The following is a 22,504-nucleotide window of genomic DNA, read 5'->3' as shown; positions in this document are numbered from 1 at the left end:
AATGTTGACTAACTTGTGACTACATAGGTAAAAACTTGGTATCAAAACATGCATAACTATTGGTAAATATAAAGCATGCACAATTATGCAAAAAATAAGCAAGTGTTACATCAAACAATGCATAAACACAATACATCATTTGAGGTTTCATCTTCTGGTTCAGTCTTCATCAGCTACGGTGCCAAATCGGAGATCAGCCCGGTACAAGTGTCTTTGAGTCACGACCTGACTCACGTGGCTTCACGATCTGAAAGTCAGCTTAGCAAAGTAGTTCATCAGCTGGGTGGGCCCGGTTTGCAAGTCCCTTGGGCCAATAGTTCTGGTATGCGTTCTTGTCTCTAAGGGAGACAAGGTCGTCTTCCTGTAAAGGAAACTGGAACCAAATCTGGAATAGAAAAACTGGAACCCGAAGCTTCTCAGGAACAAAGGGAACTGGATTCACAGGATACTCAGGAACTGAAGAACCTGGAAAAACAGGAACAGCTGGATCTGGAAACACAGGAACAGCTGGGTCTGGAAACACAGGAACAGCTGGGTCTGGAAACACAGGAACAGCTGGATCTGGAAACACAGGAACAGCTGGGTCTGGAAACACAGGAACAGCTGGATCTGGAAACAGGAACAGCTGGGTCTGGAAACACAGGAACAGCTGGATCTGGAAACAGGAACAGCTGGATACTCAGGAACAGCTGGATACTCAGGAACAGCTGGATACTCAGGAACGGCTGGAATTGCAGGATCAGGAACAACAGCTGGAACTGAAGGATCAGGAACAACAGCTGGAACTGAAGGATCAGGAACAACAGCTGGAACTGAAGGATCAGGAACAACAGCAGCTGCAGAAGACTCAGGAACCGAGGTATCTGGAACCACCGATGGAGCATTGAAGATGGCTGCTACTGTTGTCATCAGGGTAGTGAGGACTTCATGTGTGGGTGTGGGTGTCTTTAACGACATAGAGTCCATGATTTCGCGGGGTGCACCAATCATGTGCTCCCACACTTCGCCTATGCGTGCTTCGCCCATGTGAGATGACTGGGGAAGGCAATGTTTGGCCATCAGGCATTTGTCAATCACTGGGTCATGGCAAATGTCTTCAATAGTGTTTAAGTCCTTGCAGACTCCTATAAAGTTCATTCTTGGGATGCTAAGACAAGTGATCAAGATGATCAGAACTATGCCTAATCTCAGGTGCTTCCGCTTAGTCGGGGGTTTGAAGCGGATTGGTTGACGTTTACTGGGTGCCTGAAGTTGAAGGTTGGCGCGTTGAGCCGTTTGTCTATTTGGACAGACCAAGAACTCAGGACTTTCTAGCCAGGTCAATTCTGTTAACTGTGTGGCAAGGTTGGGCCACTTCACTTGGTTGTTGTCTGTTGGCACATGTTGCCATTGTTCAGGGCTCAAAGATGTTTCAACACTCTTCATTCTATTGCCTACATAAACGTAGAAATGTCTGCTTTGTTTGTAGATGTAGCTTGACATCTCCTTGCTGTCTGCATAGAAGGTGGTAGACTGTAGTTCAAGGCACAATGTCTTCGCTGTCAAGTTGGTGAGCTTTACAGCCAACGTGGTACCACATAGTACTAACCTTGGTACGGTGTGGCCTTCATGTAGTGTTAGTCTCGCTTTTCCAAAGAAGACACCGAGACTGCAGCTCTCCCCGCTGTAGACTCTGATGCATCTTATGGTTGTAAACAATGTGACGTAAGTGTGGCTCTCCCCGCTGTAGACTGTGACGCATCTTAAGGCTGCATTTGCCTTCGTTGACACATCTAAGGAAGCATACAAATCTTTCTTTTGCACTGTGGCGGGTGAGCTGGAAACATACGTGCATTGCACTTGCATACTCTTGGGACATCTTGGAAGTAAACTCCATGACTCCTGGTCTTGCAGACGTTGCTTGTCTTGTTTGTCCTCTATGGACAAGGCTAAGTTGTTGTGATTCTGACTGATCTGAAACACTGTTGCTTCCAAAGCAGGTTTGGTTGTCACAAGCGCGCAGTGTTCTAGGTGTGGTTTTAGGTGAGGTGCTGATCCATTACTGGGAATGGAGGTGTTTGATATGGTCACCTGGGTTGGGATTTGCGTTTGGTCAACACAAACTGTCCCTCCTGTGGCCCATCCGAGTTCCGGCGGGTTCCGTGGGGCAGCAACGATAGGAATGCCTCCTGGTGCTCCCCGCTGTGTGGCTATTGCCGTGGCTGGTGGACCCATCCGGTTGCCATCAAAGGTATGGTTCGGTGGGTTCAATGGGGGAGCAACGATGGGAAGATCTCGTGGCCTAGTTGTCATGACATCAACCCCATGGCTGACTGGCACAGCTGGCTGCTGAGATTCTTCTGTTCGTCTACTCAGTCTTGGGGGGCTTGTGACTGGCTGTGGTCTCACCTGTTCACGTTGCAACGCACTTTGGTTGTCCACGTAGGCCTGTACTCTGCTACGTCGTTCTTCATTCTCCAGTTGTTCCCTATTGGACAAGAAGGTGGGCTCCTGGAGTGTTCTCCGGAGGCCTTGTGCCCTTGCCACTTTGTCTGCCACGTCTCGTTTGCTTCTTATGACCTCAAGCTCATCTTGAATGGCCTTCATTTTGGCCTTCCTTATATCTGCTTCGGCTTCTGCTTCAGCTTCTGCTTCAGCTTCTCTTTTAGCTGCTTCCGCGTCTGCATCAGCCTTCATTTTAGCTGCTTCCGCTTCTCTTTTGACTGCTTCCGCGTGTGCATCAGCCTTCATTTTAGCTGCGTTGGCCTTTCTTTTGGCCCTCATTCGAGCTTCTTCTATTTCCATCGCCTGCAATTCCTTCTTCTTCAGCTGCTCTGCTTGTGCCACGCGAAAAACAGCTTCAGCAGCGTTAGCATCTCTGATGGCTTGCTCATCTTGTGAAATTCGGGAAGTTCGGCTGTGGCGAGAAGATGCTTTTGAATTGCGGGAGGCACCTGTGAGGTGAGATTGTTGTGACACGCTGGAATGCGCCTTGGATATGTGGCGAAAGGATGATGCCCTTCCAGACGCGTGGGATGGAGCCACGTGCGACCGTTGGGACGGTGCGTGTGAATGGCGGGAAACTTCAGACTCTGCCCTGTCAACCGGTCTGTCTCTCGGGCGATGCTCGCATTCTGGAGGGCGTTGTGGGCTCTCTAGAAGCTTCTTGCGTTCCTTGTTCCGTAACCGAAGACTTTGCATGTCGCGGTCGACTTCTGAGTCTCTTAATTGCTGCTGAATGTCCTTGAGTTGCTGTTCGGAGTCCATCCATTGTGTGAAGGCGTCCTCCTTATCTTCTTCCAGTGCGTGAGCACGTTCGGGGGAGAGATCCTCCTTTTGCTCTAGGTAGAGTTTGTGCCATTTCTCCCAGCCTCTTTCATGGCGCTTGTGCACGGTGTGCCATTTCTCCAACAGGTTTGCATGCATGGTTTCAGTTGGCTTTCTTTGTTGTCTCAGATCATAGTGACTCTGAGACGTCTTTGGTCTTACTGAGGCATGAGCTTCAGCTTCTGTGTACAGGTCAAGGGAGGCTGTTTGCGGCGCTTCTCGGCCGTCTGGTTGGGGTGTCTCAACTAGGCTGGTTGGTTGAACCACTTCATCTAAATCAATGAGCCGCTCTGCCATGGTTAGGATAGGTTCAGTGAGCTTCTCAGCTATTTTGAAGCAAATTTGATGAACTTCTCTCTTTGGCCACTAGGGGTCGCTACTTGCCGATCAGCTTTAGAGGTGCTGTCTGTGGGTGGAGGTGCCTGGGGGCGTTCTCCTGTGATGCTTAGCTATGTAGAAGCAAATTAGATGAACGTCACTTTTTGACCACTAGGGGTCACTATCTGCGTATCAGCTTCAGGGGTGCTGTCTGTAGGTGGAGGAGCCACTGGGAGCATTGTCCTGTGGTTCCTAGCTAATTTGAAGGAAATTGGATGAACTTCACTTTTTGACCACTAGGGGTCGCTATCTGCGTATCAGCTTCAGGGGTGATCTTCTTTCGAGGTACACCCTTTGTCCACTAGAGGGCTTTCTCTGGGCATGATTAAAGGCTCGCGTGCAGCTCCTCCTTTAACCACTAGGGGACGTCTGAAGAGAGGTCAGCCAAATTCTTCCTATTACCACGTACCTGCTGTGGCCACTGAGAGGCATGAACTCCCACCTGGTCATTAAATTGCAGGCTGTAACACACTGGGTATTCAGCTTGTGATAATAGGCAAGGATTGATGGCTATGCGTCCTTCTTCTGTGACACTCAAAACTGGAAGAAACTTGGGTCTCCAGCTTGATTGGGTGAAAGCTCCATTAGTGGTGGTATAGGCTTGATTGAATTAAATTATCAATTGTTGTGATGTGAAAAGAAAAGGAGAAAAAAATTTTTTCAAGGTGTCATGTGCAGATTGGCCACCAGGGGGCGCTGCTGCCCTGCTATTGGGGCTGGTTGTGCCCCTGTCTCTTTATTGTATTAACACCAGTTGAAATTCCAGGCATTCCTAAGGGGGGAGGGAGTGTGGCTTTATGACAGAGAGAGAGAGAGCTTAATGGTTTAATTGCTCTTCCTTGACGACCAGTTGCTAAGGTAAGTGAACAAAGGGACGGGAAGGGGCCCCTCTTTGAAGAAGAAGCGATCGGTGGTTGCTTGTTGATTTAAACCTTTAGTTTTAAATCCTTGTTGCATTAGGCAAGGTGGGAGACAAGCTTCAATCTTTCAAGGAGAGAAGAGTGCATAAGGCTCTGCCTGGACTCCAGAAGCAGCCCAAACAGTTCTTTTGTAAACGTAATAGCTCTGCAGGCAGTCTTCTGAAACACTCCTCCCACGTCCCCAAGCTTTGAAGTTGCTACCGGGGGGAAAAGGAGGGGGAAATCTGCCCACACTCTTTGATTTTAGAAATGCAGCCTTCACAGGCAAGAGTTTTGTTGTTTTAAAACTTGGCTTGCAGAGATGACAGTAAATAACAAGACAATGCATCTAGAACACACCTTCAGTCACTTCCAGTTACTTTCACATGCAAGAGAAGTTTGCTTGCTTCTTTAAAGTTTGAAGATCAGAGGAAAATTAATCTCATCAAATTTACTATTGCAGGAGCTCAGAGGAGAATTAATCTGTCAATTTACTATACTGTTTCTAGACAGGAAACATGCTTTTATTCCAGTCTTTAACAGATAGATAACTCAGAAGAACAACAGGTTTATTGCTTTATTCTGGGAATCCTAGACAAACTTACAGTTGGTAGAGGTCCTTCCAAAATAGGTCTCAGCAATCTGTTAGTTCCACAGGTAAATTGACATTAGATTTTCCCCTCTTCTCCCAAGCNATTATGGTGTCTGCAGCCGTGTGGCTGCATGAGATGGTCAAAGAACAAAGGCACTAACGCCAGGCTAGTGTCCAGGGATGCCTTTGAAGCTCCGCCCCCTGACCCTTGCTCCCTCCCCTTGCCCTGTTACATAGGGATACATAGAGTTATACAAGATACATAGAGTTATACAAGATAAATGGATCTATGATCCAGAACAGAGGATATTAACAGGAAAGCTGCATGGAAATTCATTTTTTTTAAAAAGCTTAATACTGAAATTTGAGACTTTAGTAACAAATCTTGAAAGCCACAGTCACCTGTGTGTCCCGCTCTTAAGTTTTTGGAAAGATCTATTGGACATTATTGTAGCAAAAGAGGCTCTTTAGATTTCTTGAGCTGATTCAGGGTGGCAGTTCTTATTTACTTTTGTGTATAAGAGAATCTTGTGTATTTGAAAACCAGAAATCATTGCCCTGAATTTCGGCTATAATCTAGGCTGGTTCACCATAGCAAGAATTAACTGAATTAATTGAGCAGAGAAGTTATTTTCAATTAGAAATGCTTTGTTCTTAGCTTTTCTTTCTTCTTAGGTCATTGAGTATCAGAAATTATTTAAAGGGTTATGTGTAGATCACCAAATAAGTAAAAACTGTTGGTAGATAAATAACATTTGAGAACTTACTCATGGTAAGCTAGTTGAAATGCAGCTGGGAAATAGAGCTAGGGAGGAATAAAGAATTCTCCATATCCCAAGGACATGAACTGGTTGCTTGAAAACTCCTTGCTTGAGTTTTGCTGCTGTAAATTATTAGCTCTCTTGTAACATTGAGTCATCCTTTTCTACCAGGCATTCCTTTGTCCTAGATGTCCAGGCATCATGGAAGAAGTGGACAAGATCCTGATACATTCCCTCCGCCTCTCTGGGACGTAAGGCCATCTTTATGTGTGCTGTGTGTATGCAGGAGGTTTGTTGGATGAGAATAGCAAGGAAGTGGTTTGATATGGGAGCTTTGTTTTTGCTTAAATACAAAGACACCTTTAAGTTTGGCTTGATGGATGATGACTTCATGGTCACATGAAGTGTTTTCTTTGCCATCACTTCTTACTAATCTACAGTCTTTGTGGTCTCCCATCTAAAGACAAACTAGGTCTCCATCTTCTTAATTTTTATGTAATGAGATGACATGCTGCTGCCTGTTTCAATTTTTGTGTTTTGGAACACAAAAACTCTGCAGGTGTCTAGAAAATCTAACTAGAGCTCTAATATCATGAGCTGTAATAAAGTCGAACCCGTGGAACAAAGAGCTGACTGAAATTATCCAGGAGATCTGATTTGCCATTGCTTTATGGAAAAGTTTCCTCTGAACTTTGGCAAAAATAAGCAATCAAGATTGCTTGTCCAAGGTGTCGCTCTGGTTTCTAGCCTTAGCTAGAACTTGGCTATCCTGCAGATATTCTGGCTATGTACCCAACTAGGTATTTCACTGCTTCTGAATGCTGTGTGGGAGGAAGCAACTGACAGTTGCTTAGCAATGATGAATAGCTTAATCATTGGCGTGCAAACCTTTATTGGCGATCCCATGATTACCTTTGAATAGCAATAATAATTAGCATTAAAAAGCAGATCCATAAGATTAATAGCCCCACTGATTGAAGGTAAACCCCAGTCAGGTATAGTGTTCCACTAAGAATTTGGAGACCATTTTATCTTTGCAATTCCAAGATTTATATTAAGTTCTTCCTATGTTGTCCTCGTATGCCTACTTGAAACATTTGGCTGGTGAGTCATGAGTTGTGCAAGCCTGCTAGAAAGCAATAAATCCAGCAAAATTTGAAATGGGCATGCAGACATTTAAAAGATGCTGAACCACAGTAGTCCTCAAAACAATCAACATTTTTGCAGAATCCCAGTGCTGTCACTATATTCTCTTTCAAACGAGAATCCATATTGATCTTTACTATCATTAAGCACTCAGTATTCCTGAAGTGCAGATGAGAGTCTAGGGGCCTGAGAAAAGTAGCAGCTTGGCTCACAGCTGTGGGCCCCACTGTTTAATTGATAAAGGCATGTCAGGGATTGTAACCTGACTTACTACACTGAATAAGCAGGGGCACTCTGAAGAAATTGTTAGCTATAGAAGTTACTCCTGTTCAGTTGCAGTGCAGCTATGGAGATGTGAAAACCAAGAGCCAAGAAAAATGCTTAAACATACACGGAAGGGCAATTGGTCCTCATTTTCCAGTTTTTCTTCCCTTAGTTTTCAGCCCTGTTACCTTTATTCAGCATCCTCCACAACTGGGCAGCTTGGATAGATAACTGACTGAGTGAAATTGTATTAAGATTCAACAGTACTAAAAGGTGCAGTGGTTGGCAGTCTGTCAGCTTATGCACATTACATTTTTTAGCTCAGAGGCCACCTTCGACTGTGATACTGAACAGACATGTGCTGGCCAATATAGTTTATGTTGCAGTTTAATAATTGGGTGTGAGAAGAAGTGCAGGCTTTCCTCTCCCAGCAAAGGAGAAGTAAAGGTGAATTCATACCTAGTATAATCCTTGCTCTACCATTCTCCCCTCCCCTTCCCACCTAGGGATATTCCAGAGGAGGTTCAGAGCATCCGTGAGTTCACTACCGAATTGATTGTTGAATCTGTGGTACGCTGCCTGCGGGTCATCAATCCGTCTGTCGGAGCAAATCTGAGCCATGTTCTCCCTCCAGGCATGTCTGCCCGTTTTCGGATAGGCATGAGCCTGGCCCAGGCTTGTCAGGTAAGTGGATCCTGATGCATGAAAGATGAAATATTGTTTCCTGAAGTAGTTCTTATTCTGAAAAATCAGCTGGTCTCTAGTACAGTAGGTTGCTCTTTTTAAACCTGAGGTCCTTGTTGTGTGGAATTGATATAAACTAGTCCTTCCTCTAGTATTATTTCCCATCAGATGTGTGGGGTAACAAAAGAATACCCTAAGATCAGAACTTTCAGATCAGGAACTAATAATAATTAGCACTCTTGTTTTTCAAACTTAGATGACAGAATTAAACTTAGGTGATTTAGATGAGGGAAGAGAAGGGGAACTCATCGAATTTGCAGATGACACTAAGTGGCAAGAGCAGTCAACACCCCAGAAGACAAGCTCAGGATCCAAAAAGATCTTGGCAGACTTGAACAATGGGTCCTGTCCAACAAAATGAAAGTTAATGTGGAGAAAAGCAAGGTTTTACTGGTCCCTTCCAGCTCTATTTTGATTGATTGAAACCCATGGCTGGTACTTCAAAGCTGATACGCAAAGAACCTTATTTCTAATCCTTGCTAATCCTGCTTCACTTTTCTGCCATCTAGGACTTGGGATATCAAGGGGAAGTTGGCTATCAGACATTCTTGTACAGCAATGAGCCTGAAATCCGACGCCTTCTCCTCTTCCTGGTAGAGAAGTTCCCACGAGATGCCTCAGAAGATGCCAACCAGCCTGTGGGTATGGAGGACTCGGGGTTTTAAAGGAAAATCAGGACACATAAAGGCCAAACCTACAAATTGTATTTGTGTGTTTAAACTGCTTTTCCTTGCAGGCAAGTCTGCCACTCTTCACAGAGCCATTGCTGCTACTATCAAGGGGCAACTGGCCATCCCATGGGTACCCCCTGCCTGCCGTACTCCTGGCTTGCAGCTTTTGCAGGTTAGTTTCCCCCTCCTCAGCTTATGCTGATAGCTTGATGCGCAAAATCTGGCACAGCACTTTTATTCCCAAGAACCAAAATGTTTAAAAGAAGTTTCTAATCCTCGTGAATCGTAAAGCTCCTTTGAAGAAATGCAGAGCCCCCGGCGACTCTTGAATCTTTTTCTTAACTCCCAGATCAGCCATCTTCTTTTCCCAGTATTTCTTAATTCATTTTTGCTTCACAACAATATTTCTGTTCTTGTGGATAATAGTTTCTCAAAGTCTACAACATCTCAGCTATAGGATTCTGAACAAAACATGCTGAGAGATATTAAATTAAGCAAACATGTATTCATTGATTTGCAAATGCAAGCAGAAAAGACAGGGATGTTCTCTCCTGGCGTGCACAGTCCACTGGGTAATTTGTTTTCCTCTCTCCTTCTGCTTTGATGCTTTATTTCTACATTTTTGTTTTCCAGCCTTAATTCTTTCATTTGTCCTTATACAACTTTTCTGGTCTTCTTGGGTTTTTCTTCTTTTTTTTTTTAAAGACAATTATTTGTTCTTCAGACCCTTTTTTCCTTTCATTCTTGCCAGGGTTCACGCTTAATGAAACAATTCCAAGCGCAACGATTGATCCTGCCACAGGAGTCAGACCCATTTATTGGGAAAGTATCACCAGGTGGGTTCTGCTTCTTCACTCAAGAAAAAGGAATACTGTTCTTGAGATTGAATTGTTCTCTTTGGTGTAGCCTATAGATTTTGTATCCTCCAAAGAAAACTTTTGTACAGCCGGGGAGATGGTTGTTTATGAAGTTCCATGCATGATGCTGTACAAATGAGAGGGAAAGAGTGCACCTCAAGGATTTTACAATTTTCAGACATAGGAGACAATAGGAGAAGATCAGGAAGATGGTCAGCAAAGTGAAATATTATTCTATATTCTCTGTAGTTACACAAACGTGGGTTTAGTGTGCAGTAAGTGCTGGATTGTGGAACTGAGAATTGTGGAAATTCCACATTTTTAAAAACAAACCCAGAACAAAACATGGACACTGCTCAGATAGCTTGTAGTTTTATCTGAGACTTCCAGTTTCCTGGGGTTCTTTGCTTAGTAGGTATTGGGTGCTTCTTATGTAATAGATATTCTTGTCTTGCCTTCTCAGTTATTAAAAAAAGAAATAGACTGAAATTTCCAGAATATTCACATAGGTAGTGTATGCATATTACTCTTGAGGCTCTCACACTGAAATATGACAAAGGTGTTTAAAAAACAACAACTTATCTCCCAGGAGAAGTTTGTAGAAACTTCTCACTTGTATACTTAATAGCCATTTGTCCACTTGGGATTTTGAAAGAAATACTAACCACTTTGAGTAGATGTGACTGGTGTTATTTTCTTCTCCCTAGAAAGGAGAGAATTCTTTGTCAAATTCCTGCCTCCTGTGTCAGCCCAGCTTCCTCAGCCTGCAACCTTGGTGCCATCCCTGTTGGAGCTTAATATGGCTGAGCTGAGTGCAGCACAAGAGTGGGACAGCGAGTGGAAGAGCCAGGGGCTTGGTTCCCGCATGACCCCAGAGGTGGGCAGTAAGGAGTGAATGGAAGCTACCTACCTACCACTTCATGTCCACTGGTGGTAGGATAACAGCAACTAGTAGTGATTCTCACATTTTTATCTCACAAAACCTCAGTGCCCTTACGGATGGCCTTATATGGAAGGAGGAACTGAGGCTGGAAGAAAGGTTTACCCAATTCAGCTTAACGTATTGAACTTATTTAGTAAGCCTGTGTGCTGCCTAACTCTCAATAACTTTGGATGGCTCACAACAATGAAGCACAAGAGAGAATCAATAAAATATGACAAGTGGAGCAGGCCAGATGGAGTGAAACAAGGGCAGTCCCTCCCCCTTGCCAAAAGCCTGGGTAAAGAATCAGGTCTTCACTGCTCTTCTGAACAGTAGCAGAGTAGGGACCATCCAAATCTCAGGCAGTGCTTCATTCCAGAGTATAGGTGGAGAGAGGGCACCCTTCCAAGGTCCCAATAGTTAAAATTGTTTAATCAAATGTACTAGGACAGTGGTGGCGAACCTATGGCACGGGTGCCAGAGGCGGCACTCAGAGCCCTCTCTGTGGGCACGCGTGCCATCGCCCCAGTCCTAGGCCTTCAGCTGGGTTTTATAAAACCTTTTCACTTTAGGTCTCCGCCACCATGTGCAAAAAAAAAAAAGGTTCAATCAGTCAATTTCAGCTTCTCGCAGGGAAAAAAAAGATCTTACAAAGTTGGAATTGATTGATTGAACTTTAGTCCCACCCAGTCTGCTGTTACCACCGCAGCCACGCCCAGCCAATGGGCCACACCCACCCGGCACTCGACGATGCATAAGTGGGTTTTGGGTTGCAGTTTGGGCACTCGGTCTCTAAAAGGTTCGCCATCACTGTACTAGGAGCATGCCAACCCTGCAAGGTTGAATCAACTGGGCAGATATTATGGGAGACAGGTGGTCCCTCAAGTAACCAGGCCCTGTGCTATGTAGGGCTTTAAAGGTAATGACCAGGACCTTGAATTGCACCCAGAAGCAAACTGACAAGCAGTGCAGCTTACAAAGCGGAGCTGTTACCTGGGCATGCTTAATACATCCTTGGCTTACTGCCCTTCTGAAGTAGGGAAGTCCAAATTCTCTTTTTCCTACCTGCTTTCAGAGGTTGCCCAAGTAGAAGAGAGGCCCATCTCTTCTCTTCTTTTTCTCAGATTGCACCTTTCCCTAAGTTCTTAATAATGCTTTTTCAGAGTATGCAGGATACCCTGCTAGATGTTGGATTTTCTATGCAGATAAATGTTCCATACCTGCATAGATAAGTGTCAGTGTTTTCTGTTACTTGATTTCCAGAACTCTCAATCTAACCAAAGTTTGAACCTCTGGGCTGGGAACCACCATCCATCAAACATTATTGAAGTGAACACTTTGGCAGCTTCCTTAATTGACTGTGCTGGTGAAGACTGCTGGGTGTTGCAGTTCAGCAATATTTGAAGGACGTAGCTACTCTGCTACTGCAGTAAAGGAATAAAATTAATGTGCAGCGAACACAGTGTGGGTGGTTGCTATTTCCAGGGATGCTGCTTATAACTTCCCACTCTTAATACTTTGGCACACACACCTGCCCCCCCTGTATTGCCCCTTTCTCAGGAATACCGCCAATGGAAGCACCAACGACTGCACCAACGACTTTTGGACCAGCTACGACAAGCTTCCCCTCGTGCTGGCTCATCTCAACAAGGGACAGCCAGCCGAGAGCTGCTACAGCTACTAGAGACATTCGGTGCTGGCCATGAGCAGGCTGGTGCGCTAGCCAAGGGCTCTCGCTTCACCCACACGCAACATTTGGCCTACAAGCAGGTATGAGGGAAAATATTTGATTTTAATTTGAAGTGGGGAAATTAGGATTTTAAACCAGGGTACGCGTGAGAGAGCTGCTGTTTTGTTCTGGGTAGATCAGTGTGACTTGAATTCTTCAGTAGACATCAGTTGGAGAAGTCTATTGGTCAAAGTAATGTTGGTTGGGAAGGACAGAAGAAGTAAAATACCTGAAGACCTTCCATTTCCATTCTCCCCCAACAGGATGCAGAAATCCCAACACAGGTGGAGACTTTGCCAAACTCTCGGACATCAGAACAGGTAAATATGGGCAGTTTAAGATGTATGGGGGGGATTCACCCCATTTTGTTAGCTCATTCTACGCATATTTTGGAAAAGGATTGCTTACATATTATAGGATGTTTCAGAAGAGCAGGTTGGACAGCAAATTTTAATTGGATGGCCTGCTATGACTTTTTGGCTTCTCCTACCATTCACTGCATAGAACTTTAGTAGGTATCATTCACTATTGACCACAACTTGTTTTGCATCTTAATATTCTATTCAAAGGTGCTCCATTTTCAGGTTTGTGCACTGCTTGCCTTAAATTGCTGATTTCACACTTAGTTACCAAACTCAGGGAGTGTCTCTCCTCTTCAGAAGCTTTAATTTATGCAGACTTCAGATACAAAACAGAAACTCTTCTGCAGAATTTTAAAATGGTGGTGGTGGTGATGGTGGAGGTGGAGGTGTTGCTTAGTCCTGAAAGCAAATGTATAACATTGTGGCTGCAGGAAAGGCTCCCTAATGACACAAAGAGAGATCCTGCTAAATGCTTTGAAGCGCCATTCCGAATGCATATGGCTTTTAAAATGTACTCTTGGCTTTCCTTATTCCAAAGGTTTGGAGCACAAATAACATGAAACCACGAAGCTTTCAGCAAAAGTGAATAGAAGATCTGACCCTATATTACGTTAACAGTACAGCCCCTGCTCCTCTGCTGACTGTACCCTATAAGCCAATCTAAACTCTTATGATAGACTGCAGCTAAAGATAGTTACAAAATTGGGGGAGGGAGACGAAAGAAATGTGTTGGAAGACACTGGCTGCAATCTCCAAAGCTTCTTGGGCCCCAGCTGACTTATTCCCCGAGTCTCTGATTGCTTGCTGTCCTATGAATCTTAGCTTCCCTTTGGGTAGTTTATGTCCAAGGGAAAAATAGGGAGCCCGGTTACACAAAATCAGTTTCTTACATAAAGCTGTTTAAGGCCTATGATACCCACTGACAGAGTATAAATTGTCTGTTTTACAGAACACAGACAAGAATAAGAATAGAATGTCTGAACAGAGAATTCCAGCACTTCGAAACCATTGTTTTCAATGAATATCTTTTTGATTTCTTTCCTCTTTTTTTTTTTATTCTCAGGAGTTCCGGGAAAGCCAGGCAGCAGAACTAGAAAATATGGAAAGTGAATTGAGTCATCTCATAGCACAGATTGAGGAACTGGAGGGCCAAATGTCCACACTGGGGCTGACCCTCACACAGGTGAGAACTGAGCAATGTTATTGTCCCCTGGGTGGACCATACTAACTCAAAGGAAGAATTGTCAAGTGTCCTTTGTACCCCAAGACCTTGCAGCAGGGAAAAGGCTAGTGGATGGGCGCTGGATTTTAGTAAAACCTGTGATGCAGGATGACAATGGAATGATTTAGGGAGACTTTGTGGGGAAATGTTCCACTTCCTATGGAAATCCTTCTGAAACAAATGGGATCGTGCAAGAACATAGTGGGATTTTCCAGGGGTTTTGTTGTGTCATGTTACTGTGCTATCTGGGCTTCCTCCAAGAGTTTTGTTTTGAGAGGAATCTATTCCTCCCTCAGGTGGAAGGGGAAGTACGGCAGCAGCAGATGGGAGTGACGGAGCAGGAACAGGTCCTGCGTGTGAAAGGACGCACCGTGGAACTGTTGCCTGATGCTGAGAACAACATGGCCAAGTTACAGGTAACAACAGGAGGTGGGGAAGTGATAGAGGAGTTGGACTGAAAAAGGGAAAACAGTCCTTGGAAGTGCAAATAGTCAGGAATGAAAAAGATATAATGAAAAGTGGAAATGGTTCTAAAATAATGGTAGACTTAATGGAGCCATTGGAAAGGGAGTCAAAACTTTTTCTATGGCTTGCTCACAGTGGCTGTACTAAAGGGCAAACAATTGATAGATATGGATTGTAGAGAATGTGGAAGAAAAGGTTGTCCTTGTAGGTGGAATGGGGGAAGGGAGCGCATCGATCATGTTTGGAACAAACTTAAGATGAGTTTGCTACAACCTTCCTAGTTTGTTATTCTTAGTGTTTCTAGCTGGCCATTCCAAAGAGTGGGACTGTCCACTTGAAGAGAATAGAATGTTTAACCTTTCCCTATAAATTGTGGAGGTAAAAGAGCTTTAGTGCATGCAGACAAGCAGCGTATCTCTGTTACTTTCCCTGCTCCGCTATAAATGGAAGAAGACATAATACAGCAAATATATCTGGATGGGAGGAGATCTTGGTGGGACTATGAATCCCAACACCTTGTTTCTTCCTTCAGGTGCTGGTTGAGAGTAGTGCACAAAGAGTCATCCAGCTGGCGGCCCAATGGGAGAAACACCGAGTACCGCTCATCCAGGAGTTCCGAGAACTGAAGGCTCTCCATGATTCCAAGGAGGTGATGCAAGGAAAGGGGTGTGAGGGAAACCCTTCTTCTTCAGAAGAGAGACTTGGTGGTGATGATGCCAACCTGCTGATGATACTGACCCTCCCCTCCCCTTTCAGCTGGAATCATCACAGCGCTTGTTGGAGATCAGGGAGCTGCACGAGCGGATCCGATTGGCCGCTGATGAGGCTAAGCGCAAGGATGACCTCTATAAACAACTGGTTGGTGATGTGTTTGGCTGGTTTGCTGCACTTGGATCCTTGCAAAAAGATAGTTTGCCATACATAGGAAAGAGATTGGGGAAATGGTTCCTTCCAACACTGATTGTTTAGAGATGACAGTTAGAATCCTTCCACCTAGATTACTGCTTCCAGGTCTTTGTAATTAGGGCATATTAGCTAATGATTGTTCTAATTTTTGTAATTAGGGAGATTACAAAATATTTGGTATGGGTGAAAATATATTAGATAGAGTCTAATAAATATTATTAATTGTAAAAAAATGATTTGCTAGGATACAGTACTATTCATACCTGATAACGCTGCTTGCCCAATATAGCTACATTTTAAATATCCTAAGGTTCAAGTTCTGCTCAGCGAAATTGTGATACTGTACTGTGTGAAGAATACCTAATTTCTTCAAAACAACAAAACAACGCTTGTGCTCCTCTGCATATTTTCTCTCCATGTACAGCTTGTAGAGGTGGAATCTCTTCCCAAAGATATATCTCGCTCTGCCTATACCCAGCGCATCCTGGAGATTGTTGGAAATATCTGTAAACAGAAGGAAGAGATCACAAAGGTAAAGCCCTCAGATGCCTGTACCTGGGAAGTGTTGTCTCCAGTGTCAAATATGTGTGCCGTAAATCCACTATACAGGTAGTTCTTGACTTACAACCAGAATTGGGACCAGACTTTCCATTGCTAAACAAGGGGTTTTTTAAGTGAGTTGTGCCTGATTTTACAACCTTTTTTGCCATGTTGTTCAGCAAATCACTGCAGTCGTTAAGTGAATTTGGCTTCCCCCGTTGACTTTGCTTGTTGGAAGCCAGCTGGGATAGTTACAAATGACCATCATATGACCCCCAGAATGCTGCCACCTTTTTAAATACATGCCAATTGCCCAGTGCCTGGATTTTGACCACATGACCATGGGGTTGTTGTGACACTAGCACTTATAGCAATAGCACTTAGACTTATATACCGCTATAGTGCTTTACAGCTCTCTCTAAGGGTTTTACGGAGTCAATGTATTGCCCCCAACAATCTGGGTCCTCATTTTACCAACCTCGGAAGGATGGAAGGCTGAGTTAGCCTTGAGTCGGTGAGACTTGAACTGCCAAACTGCTGACAGTTGGCAGTCAGCAGAATTAGCCTGCAATACTGCATTCTAACCACTGCGCCACCTCTTCTCTGTTGTAAGTCACTTTCTTCAGTGCTTTATAACTTCAGACAGTTGCTAAACCACTAGTTGTAACTCAAGGACTACCTATAATATATTTAGGGTTGGTTGCAACTGGGAGAACATATTGTCAACTAAGTGATCTTCCTGTCACTTGGATCCTCGAGCACTATACTGTAATTCCCACATTCATCTCTCATGCTGCCTGGGGAATTCTGGGAGTTGAAGTCCAGTCATCTTAAAGTTGCTGAGGTTGAGAAACACTGGTCTAAGCAGTTTCGTTGTGGACTAAGATCAGGAGAAAGGAATCAGAAATTCCTGCCAAGAGATTATTACAGTAACCTAATCATAAATTGATCAAACTCGTGAACCAAAAAGGCCAACCTTGCAGCATGTTTTATTCTGCATTTACTATGCCAACAACTATCTTCTTTTGGGTGGTCACCTGTTGGTCAGCCCAATCTAGAAATAAGGATGGTAAAATGAGTCCTTAGTAACTACCTGCTTCCTGTACATTGCTATAAATTTTACTGCCTAAACTAATGAACATTTTAGGAATGCTATATAGAAGTCTTTCAGAAACAATAGCTCTTGGATGCAAGTGGAAATTGTGTTATGCCAGCAGAGAGGGGAATACTGGATCTTAAAAGGTTTTTATAGGGGTACTCTATTTTCTTAGATTTAAGAGCCATGCTCTTAACAGTCGGTGACAATAGGACACAAAGTATACTTGATTTTTTTGTTGAGGAGGGGATAAAAATTCTCCTTTAAAATTACCCCAGTTTTAAAACAAAACATATTATTGGAAACATTTACTCTTGAGGGTCTACAAAGGATGTGCTGATGAATTGCAGATATGGATTGCTGGTTTGTTGTTGTTGTTTTTGCCCTCTAGCATGCCTTTTATTCAACATATGACTTCAGCCAGATGCTGAAGTGCTGAGCTGCCACGAGAACAGCATATTTGACACACTGAAAGGGCCCAGCAAGGGAGGGTACAGAATCTGTTCGGGTTTCTTGCAATGCCATCCCTTTGCATTTTAACACTGAGCTGATTTTAAAAGGCAATTTTTATTCTCTCCATACACACACACCACCCCCAAATCTTAATCATGTCAAATCTACAGATATGCGCCACTACAATTGTCAAATTCTTTCTCCGCCAGGTTTGACTTGGCACCAATTTTCTTCAATGTCAGCATTACTGAAGACATACCTATACAGGTTTTTCTTTCCTGTATTGTCATTTTGTGTGTTGCTGTCATTTATATTAAGCTGTTTCACCAGTTATAACTTCTTCCATTGGATATGGTTTTATTTGCTTGTTTTACTATAACCACTTTAGAATGACTGAAGTGAGTAACAGTGCAGTACTGATAAGGCATAAAGCATATCACCCCCATATCTGCCTCCCTTAGAGGTAACAGGCAAAGAAACAGGCATATGGATAATGCCCAGCTATGTGCAGGCGGTTTCCAATTCCTTCTGTGCAAAAACTCATTGTGGTCTGACTCTTCTTCACTTTGGCTGAGTCCAGTGTTTATGATAAATGATTTTCTCAATATCTTTCATTTCACCTGGCTGGGTTCCAAGAGGAATGTATGAAAATCTCTTTGTAGGTTTTACAACTACTCCGTCGCTTCTATTGGCAAGAAGTATAGGACAGGCATGGGTGCTGAGAAAGTGCCAGGCTTAAGTGTCCACTCTCTTGTGTTGCTCACAGGTGATTTGGGTTTAATCACATTCTCACAGCCCAAAAGAGCCCACAGGAGTGGTAAAATGTTAGCACTTCAGGATAGATCAGACAAGGAATCCAATATCATGTAGACCCATGCCATCTTTTAACTGTAAAACTATAGTAGTATCAAGGCTCCACCCCCACCCCCCCAAAAAAAACCTCCACACTGAGGTTCCTCTAACCCAGTGTTTCTCAACCTTGACAATTTTAAGGCATGTGGACTTCAACTCCCAGAATTCCACAGCCAGCATTGCTGGCTGTGGAATTCTGGGAGTTGAAGTCCACATGCCTTAAAATTGTCAAGGTTGAGAAACAGTGCTCTAACCATTTCCTGCTCCTCATGTATAGATAAAAATCTTGCCAAAATAAGCAAACTACTTGCATCATTAAAGATATACCTTGAGAACTCCTAGGGAATTATCTCTCTTCCTTCCAACCAAACTGTCTAAACTTCACTGTCTTTTGCTCCTCTTGAATGCAACAGAGCCCTCAATCTGTGCCTGTCTATATTGAACAAAGGCTATTCCAGTGAGCTTTAATGATCAGGAAGGCCCTTCACCTAACAGTGTTTACAATAATTGCTGCTATTATTATAGCATTGTTCAAAGATTTCTTACTGGCAATTAGTAAATGTGTTAATTCCTCATTTGCAAAACTTTGCTGCAGGTTTAATGTGTGGCTATTTGCTTTTCCTTTCCAAGATCTTACATGACACCAAGGAGCTCCAAAAGGAGATTAATAGCCTTGCTGGGAAGCTAGACCGGACTTTCGCTGTCACCGATGAACTGGTTTTTAAGGTAATGGCTGGGGATCAGAAAAGGGTAGGAGGGCACTGAAGCAGCACTTTGAAGAATTTCTTCCCCTTGTCTCTTTCCACAGGATGCCAAGCGGGATGAAGCTGTGAGGAAGGCGTATAAGTATTTGGCAGCTTTGCATGAGGTGAGAGGTTTTCTATCACAATAATATGCAGTAGAGTATGTGTGTGAGAGAAATATATTATTTTTATGCTGCCTTTTAAAGGGAAAATAATCAGAAGCCAAAAACAATACAAAGCTAACTTTAGAATATTAGAACTACAATGGAAACAGTAGAAGGAATGGAGATAAGTCTTAGTGCCTTTTGACATTGAGAAGAGAAATCCCTGTAAGAGAACAGCAGCTTATTTCCTAGAAAGGCACAAAGGGGGAACAAAGGGCATAATGGATAGAGGTACCTTTCTTCTCTGATATCCTTCTTTTTATCTTCCCTACACTCCTTTTTCCCCTTCCTTTCTATCTTTCAAACTCTCTCTTCAGTTTTCCTCCTGGAGGTTGCTAGGGAAGGGTCTGTTATCTTTTAGAGAGCACCAAATGGCTTGCTTGTAAAAGGTACTTGAAAATAAGCCAAGGGCCACAGGTTGCCATGCTCATGCCATTCCTCCAGGAAAGTCCTGCCACTGTTTGAAGACAATGCAGAAGAGGTGTCTTGGCTATGGGCCATACAAGTGAACCATCTGGGAGGGTTGAACAATGAGGCCAGCAGTCCCTAGCATAGTCTGGCTGCAAGCATTAAGGCTTAAAGCCAGGATCTTGATTTGAGCCCAGTAAATACTTTGCAACTGGGTATTTCAGGACTGATATATTGGAATTTTTATACTGAGTACTGTTTAGCATCCAGGTGGGGATGCTTTGCATATCAGTCATATTTCTGGACAGCTTGAAAGATAGTCCTACGAAACACTACACACAATCACGGTATGAGGGCAGATATGTGATGTGGCTATATAATCTTATAAGGATACTTCTCATACGTGCCCTTTGATAAAAGTTAACTTGTCATATATCCAAGATGGTCCACATTGCAATATATCTACTTGGGACCCTTCCCAGCTGAAGCTGCCATTTCTGCCGCCCTTAGAATTGCAGTCAGCTGATCCAGACTATTGAGGACACGGGTACCATCTTGCGAGAAATCCGGGATCTTGAGGAACAAGTGAGTCTGACTTGAAATACAGGTGGCGGAAGGAAACCACTATGGCTTTTGCACAGTTATCACTCTTTGTATATATTTGAAATTAGTTAGTTTCAGTGTATGGCTAGCTGTTCGTTCCATTCCTTGAAATAAAATAGCTATTAAACAATTGTTCTTTTGTGTAGAGATAGCTGCCCCTCTGCCTTCCTGATAGATTTCTCATGCTGCTCTATCCCTCCTTCCTCATTGTTTTGTGAGAGAATATGTGTGAAAGCCCCTCTAAACTCTGTATAAAATATGATGAATTTCACTAATAATTTGTGTTGCTTTCTGATTCTGCAATCCCCTAATACGTTCAGCTAAAATTGGGAATAACATCCAATATCTGTGGTTATTTTTTAATGAAAAGCCCAGTCTCATTATAGAGGCAGCTATTAAAAAGCCAGAATCGCCCTAGATCAGAAGATTGACCTCGACTGCCTGCTTGGTTTCATTTTTCTCTTCATTAAGCAGGAATAAGATTATGACTGTAGGAATTGGAGGTTCTGTCTTTATATCTTATAGTGTATATTGTCTGCTTTTTGAGTAAGTAAGTTTCCTATACAACAATGCCTATTAATTCTTTTATGTTTGTCTATTGTAGACAGTCTCAGACATTTTAGGTTCATGGCACCCTTAGCAGTTCCAGATCGGGTGCTGAGTTGCCCCAGGGCATCACAATAAATTCATTAATAGATCCATTTATTAAGCGGTAAAATATCCCACAGTGCCCTGTGAGTTTGCTTTGTGATGCCATGTGGTGCACAGTTTGGGAACCTCAAATGTAAGGTTTAGGTAAGGGTTCTTAACATAACCTGATTTAGCAAAAAAAAACCAAACCCACAAATCTTAGGAATAAAAGTGAAATCAGGTTTTTTTTAATAATTTTGTTAACCCTTAATTAGAAAAGCAGAAGTAGAGGAAGCACTATTTTTTTTCCCTGATAAGCATTTGCAATTTTAGATACATGATTAGCCTGGCAATATCACAGCAGACCTATAAGGTCACCAAAATAATCAACACCATCCTCCTGAATAGTTTGGAAATGCTGGTGCTGCCACTTGGATATTTAACCATTCTGTTATGGCAGCACTTGACAGCCAAAGATAATCATGCCATAAAAATAAAATTTAAATGAAGTTCCCCCACCAACTAAAAGGTTTTCAAAATATTTTCTATATATCCCTATCTCTTTTACGGTCAAAGAAAGCTGTAATAATTAAGGATGAAAATATAATTTTAGAAAAGGTGTCTGCTGGTGTGAAAGTGATACTTTGGGAACCGAATGCCATTATTTTCAATCTTTTTTCTCTGTTTTTGATGGATTAATTCAGCATGATGGATTGCAGAGTGTGCGGCCATGCCTCCTGTCTAAAATAATGGTCCCATTTCTTTGTTTCCCCTTTCCAGATTGAGAGTGAAACCAGCAAGAAAACCCTGAGCAATTTGGAGAGGATCCTTGGAGATTATCGGGCCATAAAGCAGGAAAATATATCACTGCTCAGCCGTTCCCGAGAGACATGAAGATCCCATCTTGATACGCAATTCTAGATGGTTCAAGGGCCCAACCAACCTCATTTCATTAAGACTCTACTGTGCCTCTAGCCAGAAAAAGTGGAGAGAGTGAGCAGGGCTCATTCTTCCAGGCTCTGCAAAAACCCAGTCAAAATGCAGCACATTTCGGGCACAATGTAGAAGCCTTTGTGTCTATATTAGGGAAACAGATATGCAATGGGGACATTCTTTCCTCCATTTATTATTTCAAACAAGGCCCTTGTTCCTTTTCTCCTAAAAACACAATAAAATCCCCCCTTTTCCCTTTTCTTTATTCAGAATACTAGGACTGCTGCTGTGAATTAACACAACGCTGCAGTGCGTGACCGGTTTAGGCTGTCTCTACTTCAAAATGTTCTGCCTCCAAATTTGATGCTTCTGCATCCATATAGCTTGGAAACAAGGTCTTGAACACTGCTGTCTTTGTGTGTGATGGGGGAGAGTCAGCTCAGCTCACAGGGGTTCCTGGGAAACCAGAAAAGTGGGAAGACGTGTTCTTGGCTGACCAGTGGGGTCGAATGGTGCAACAGAACCACCTATGCCTTGGTTGAGCAGAACTGGGTATGGATAAGTAGCACAACGCTGGCTCCTTTTCTTTTGATACTCAAGTTCATCCACTGTCCAGACAGCTCCCTTGACATTCTCCACTCGCACAAAGCATTTGTGCAAGCTCAGATTGTGTCGAATAGCATTCTGTGGATTGAAGAAGGACAATGATGGTTAAACTCGCATTCTTCAAGCCAGAGTCTTCATTCAGGTTGACTTCCAAAATATCTCACCTTTCCCATGCTTTCAACAGGTAGATACCCCAATATTCTTTTTACAGTCTGGTCTTAATGCTCCTTTATTTGCTTTTCAACCCCTTAA

At 43.2% G+C, this 22,504-nt stretch overlaps 2 protein-coding genes across 2 annotated transcripts in view; one reads left to right on the top strand and one right to left on the bottom strand.

The window, feature by feature from the left end:
* The window catches only part of CACNA1F (calcium voltage-gated channel subunit alpha1 F), a 75,108-nt gene extending 72,522 nt beyond the window's left edge, over positions 1-2,586 (bottom strand). The window contains 1 exon segment of the mRNA XM_029283393.1: positions 2,409-2,586. Within this exon segment, the coding sequence (XP_029139226.1) occupies positions 2,409-2,586 (178 nt within the window).
* CCDC22 (coiled-coil domain containing 22) overlaps positions 1-21,896 on the top strand; it is a 26,224-nt gene extending 4,328 nt beyond the window's left edge. The window contains exons 2-18 of the mRNA XM_015812236.1: positions 6,108-6,187; positions 7,853-8,030; positions 8,600-8,732; positions 8,827-8,933; positions 9,513-9,597; positions 10,326-10,495; positions 12,101-12,310; positions 12,533-12,589; positions 13,695-13,814; positions 14,150-14,269; positions 14,851-14,967; positions 15,075-15,176; positions 15,649-15,756; positions 18,796-18,891; positions 18,974-19,033; positions 19,991-20,065; positions 21,494-21,896. Coding sequence (XP_015667722.1) covers positions 6,138-6,187; positions 7,853-8,030; positions 8,600-8,732; positions 8,827-8,933; positions 9,513-9,597; positions 10,326-10,495; positions 12,101-12,310; positions 12,533-12,589; positions 13,695-13,814; positions 14,150-14,269; positions 14,851-14,967; positions 15,075-15,176; positions 15,649-15,756; positions 18,796-18,891; positions 18,974-19,033; positions 19,991-20,065; positions 21,494-21,607 — 1,902 coding nt within the window. The 5' untranslated portion in view covers positions 6,108-6,137 and the 3' untranslated portion in view covers positions 21,608-21,896. The remainder of the gene's footprint in view (positions 1-6,107; positions 6,188-7,852; positions 8,031-8,599; positions 8,733-8,826; positions 8,934-9,512; positions 9,598-10,325; positions 10,496-12,100; positions 12,311-12,532; positions 12,590-13,694; positions 13,815-14,149; positions 14,270-14,850; positions 14,968-15,074; positions 15,177-15,648; positions 15,757-18,795; positions 18,892-18,973; positions 19,034-19,990; positions 20,066-21,493) is intronic.
* Positions 21,897-22,504: the final 608 nt, after the last annotated feature.

Source organism: Protobothrops mucrosquamatus, unplaced genomic scaffold, assembly GCF_001527695.2.
Source record: "Protobothrops mucrosquamatus isolate PMUCROS unplaced genomic scaffold, P.Mucros_1.0 scaffold76, whole genome shotgun sequence".
NCBI classification, from domain to species: Eukaryota; Metazoa; Chordata; class Lepidosauria; order Squamata; family Viperidae; genus Protobothrops; species Protobothrops mucrosquamatus.
Note: the sequence above shows the minus strand (reverse complement) of the source record. Positions and strands in the feature narration are given on the sequence as shown.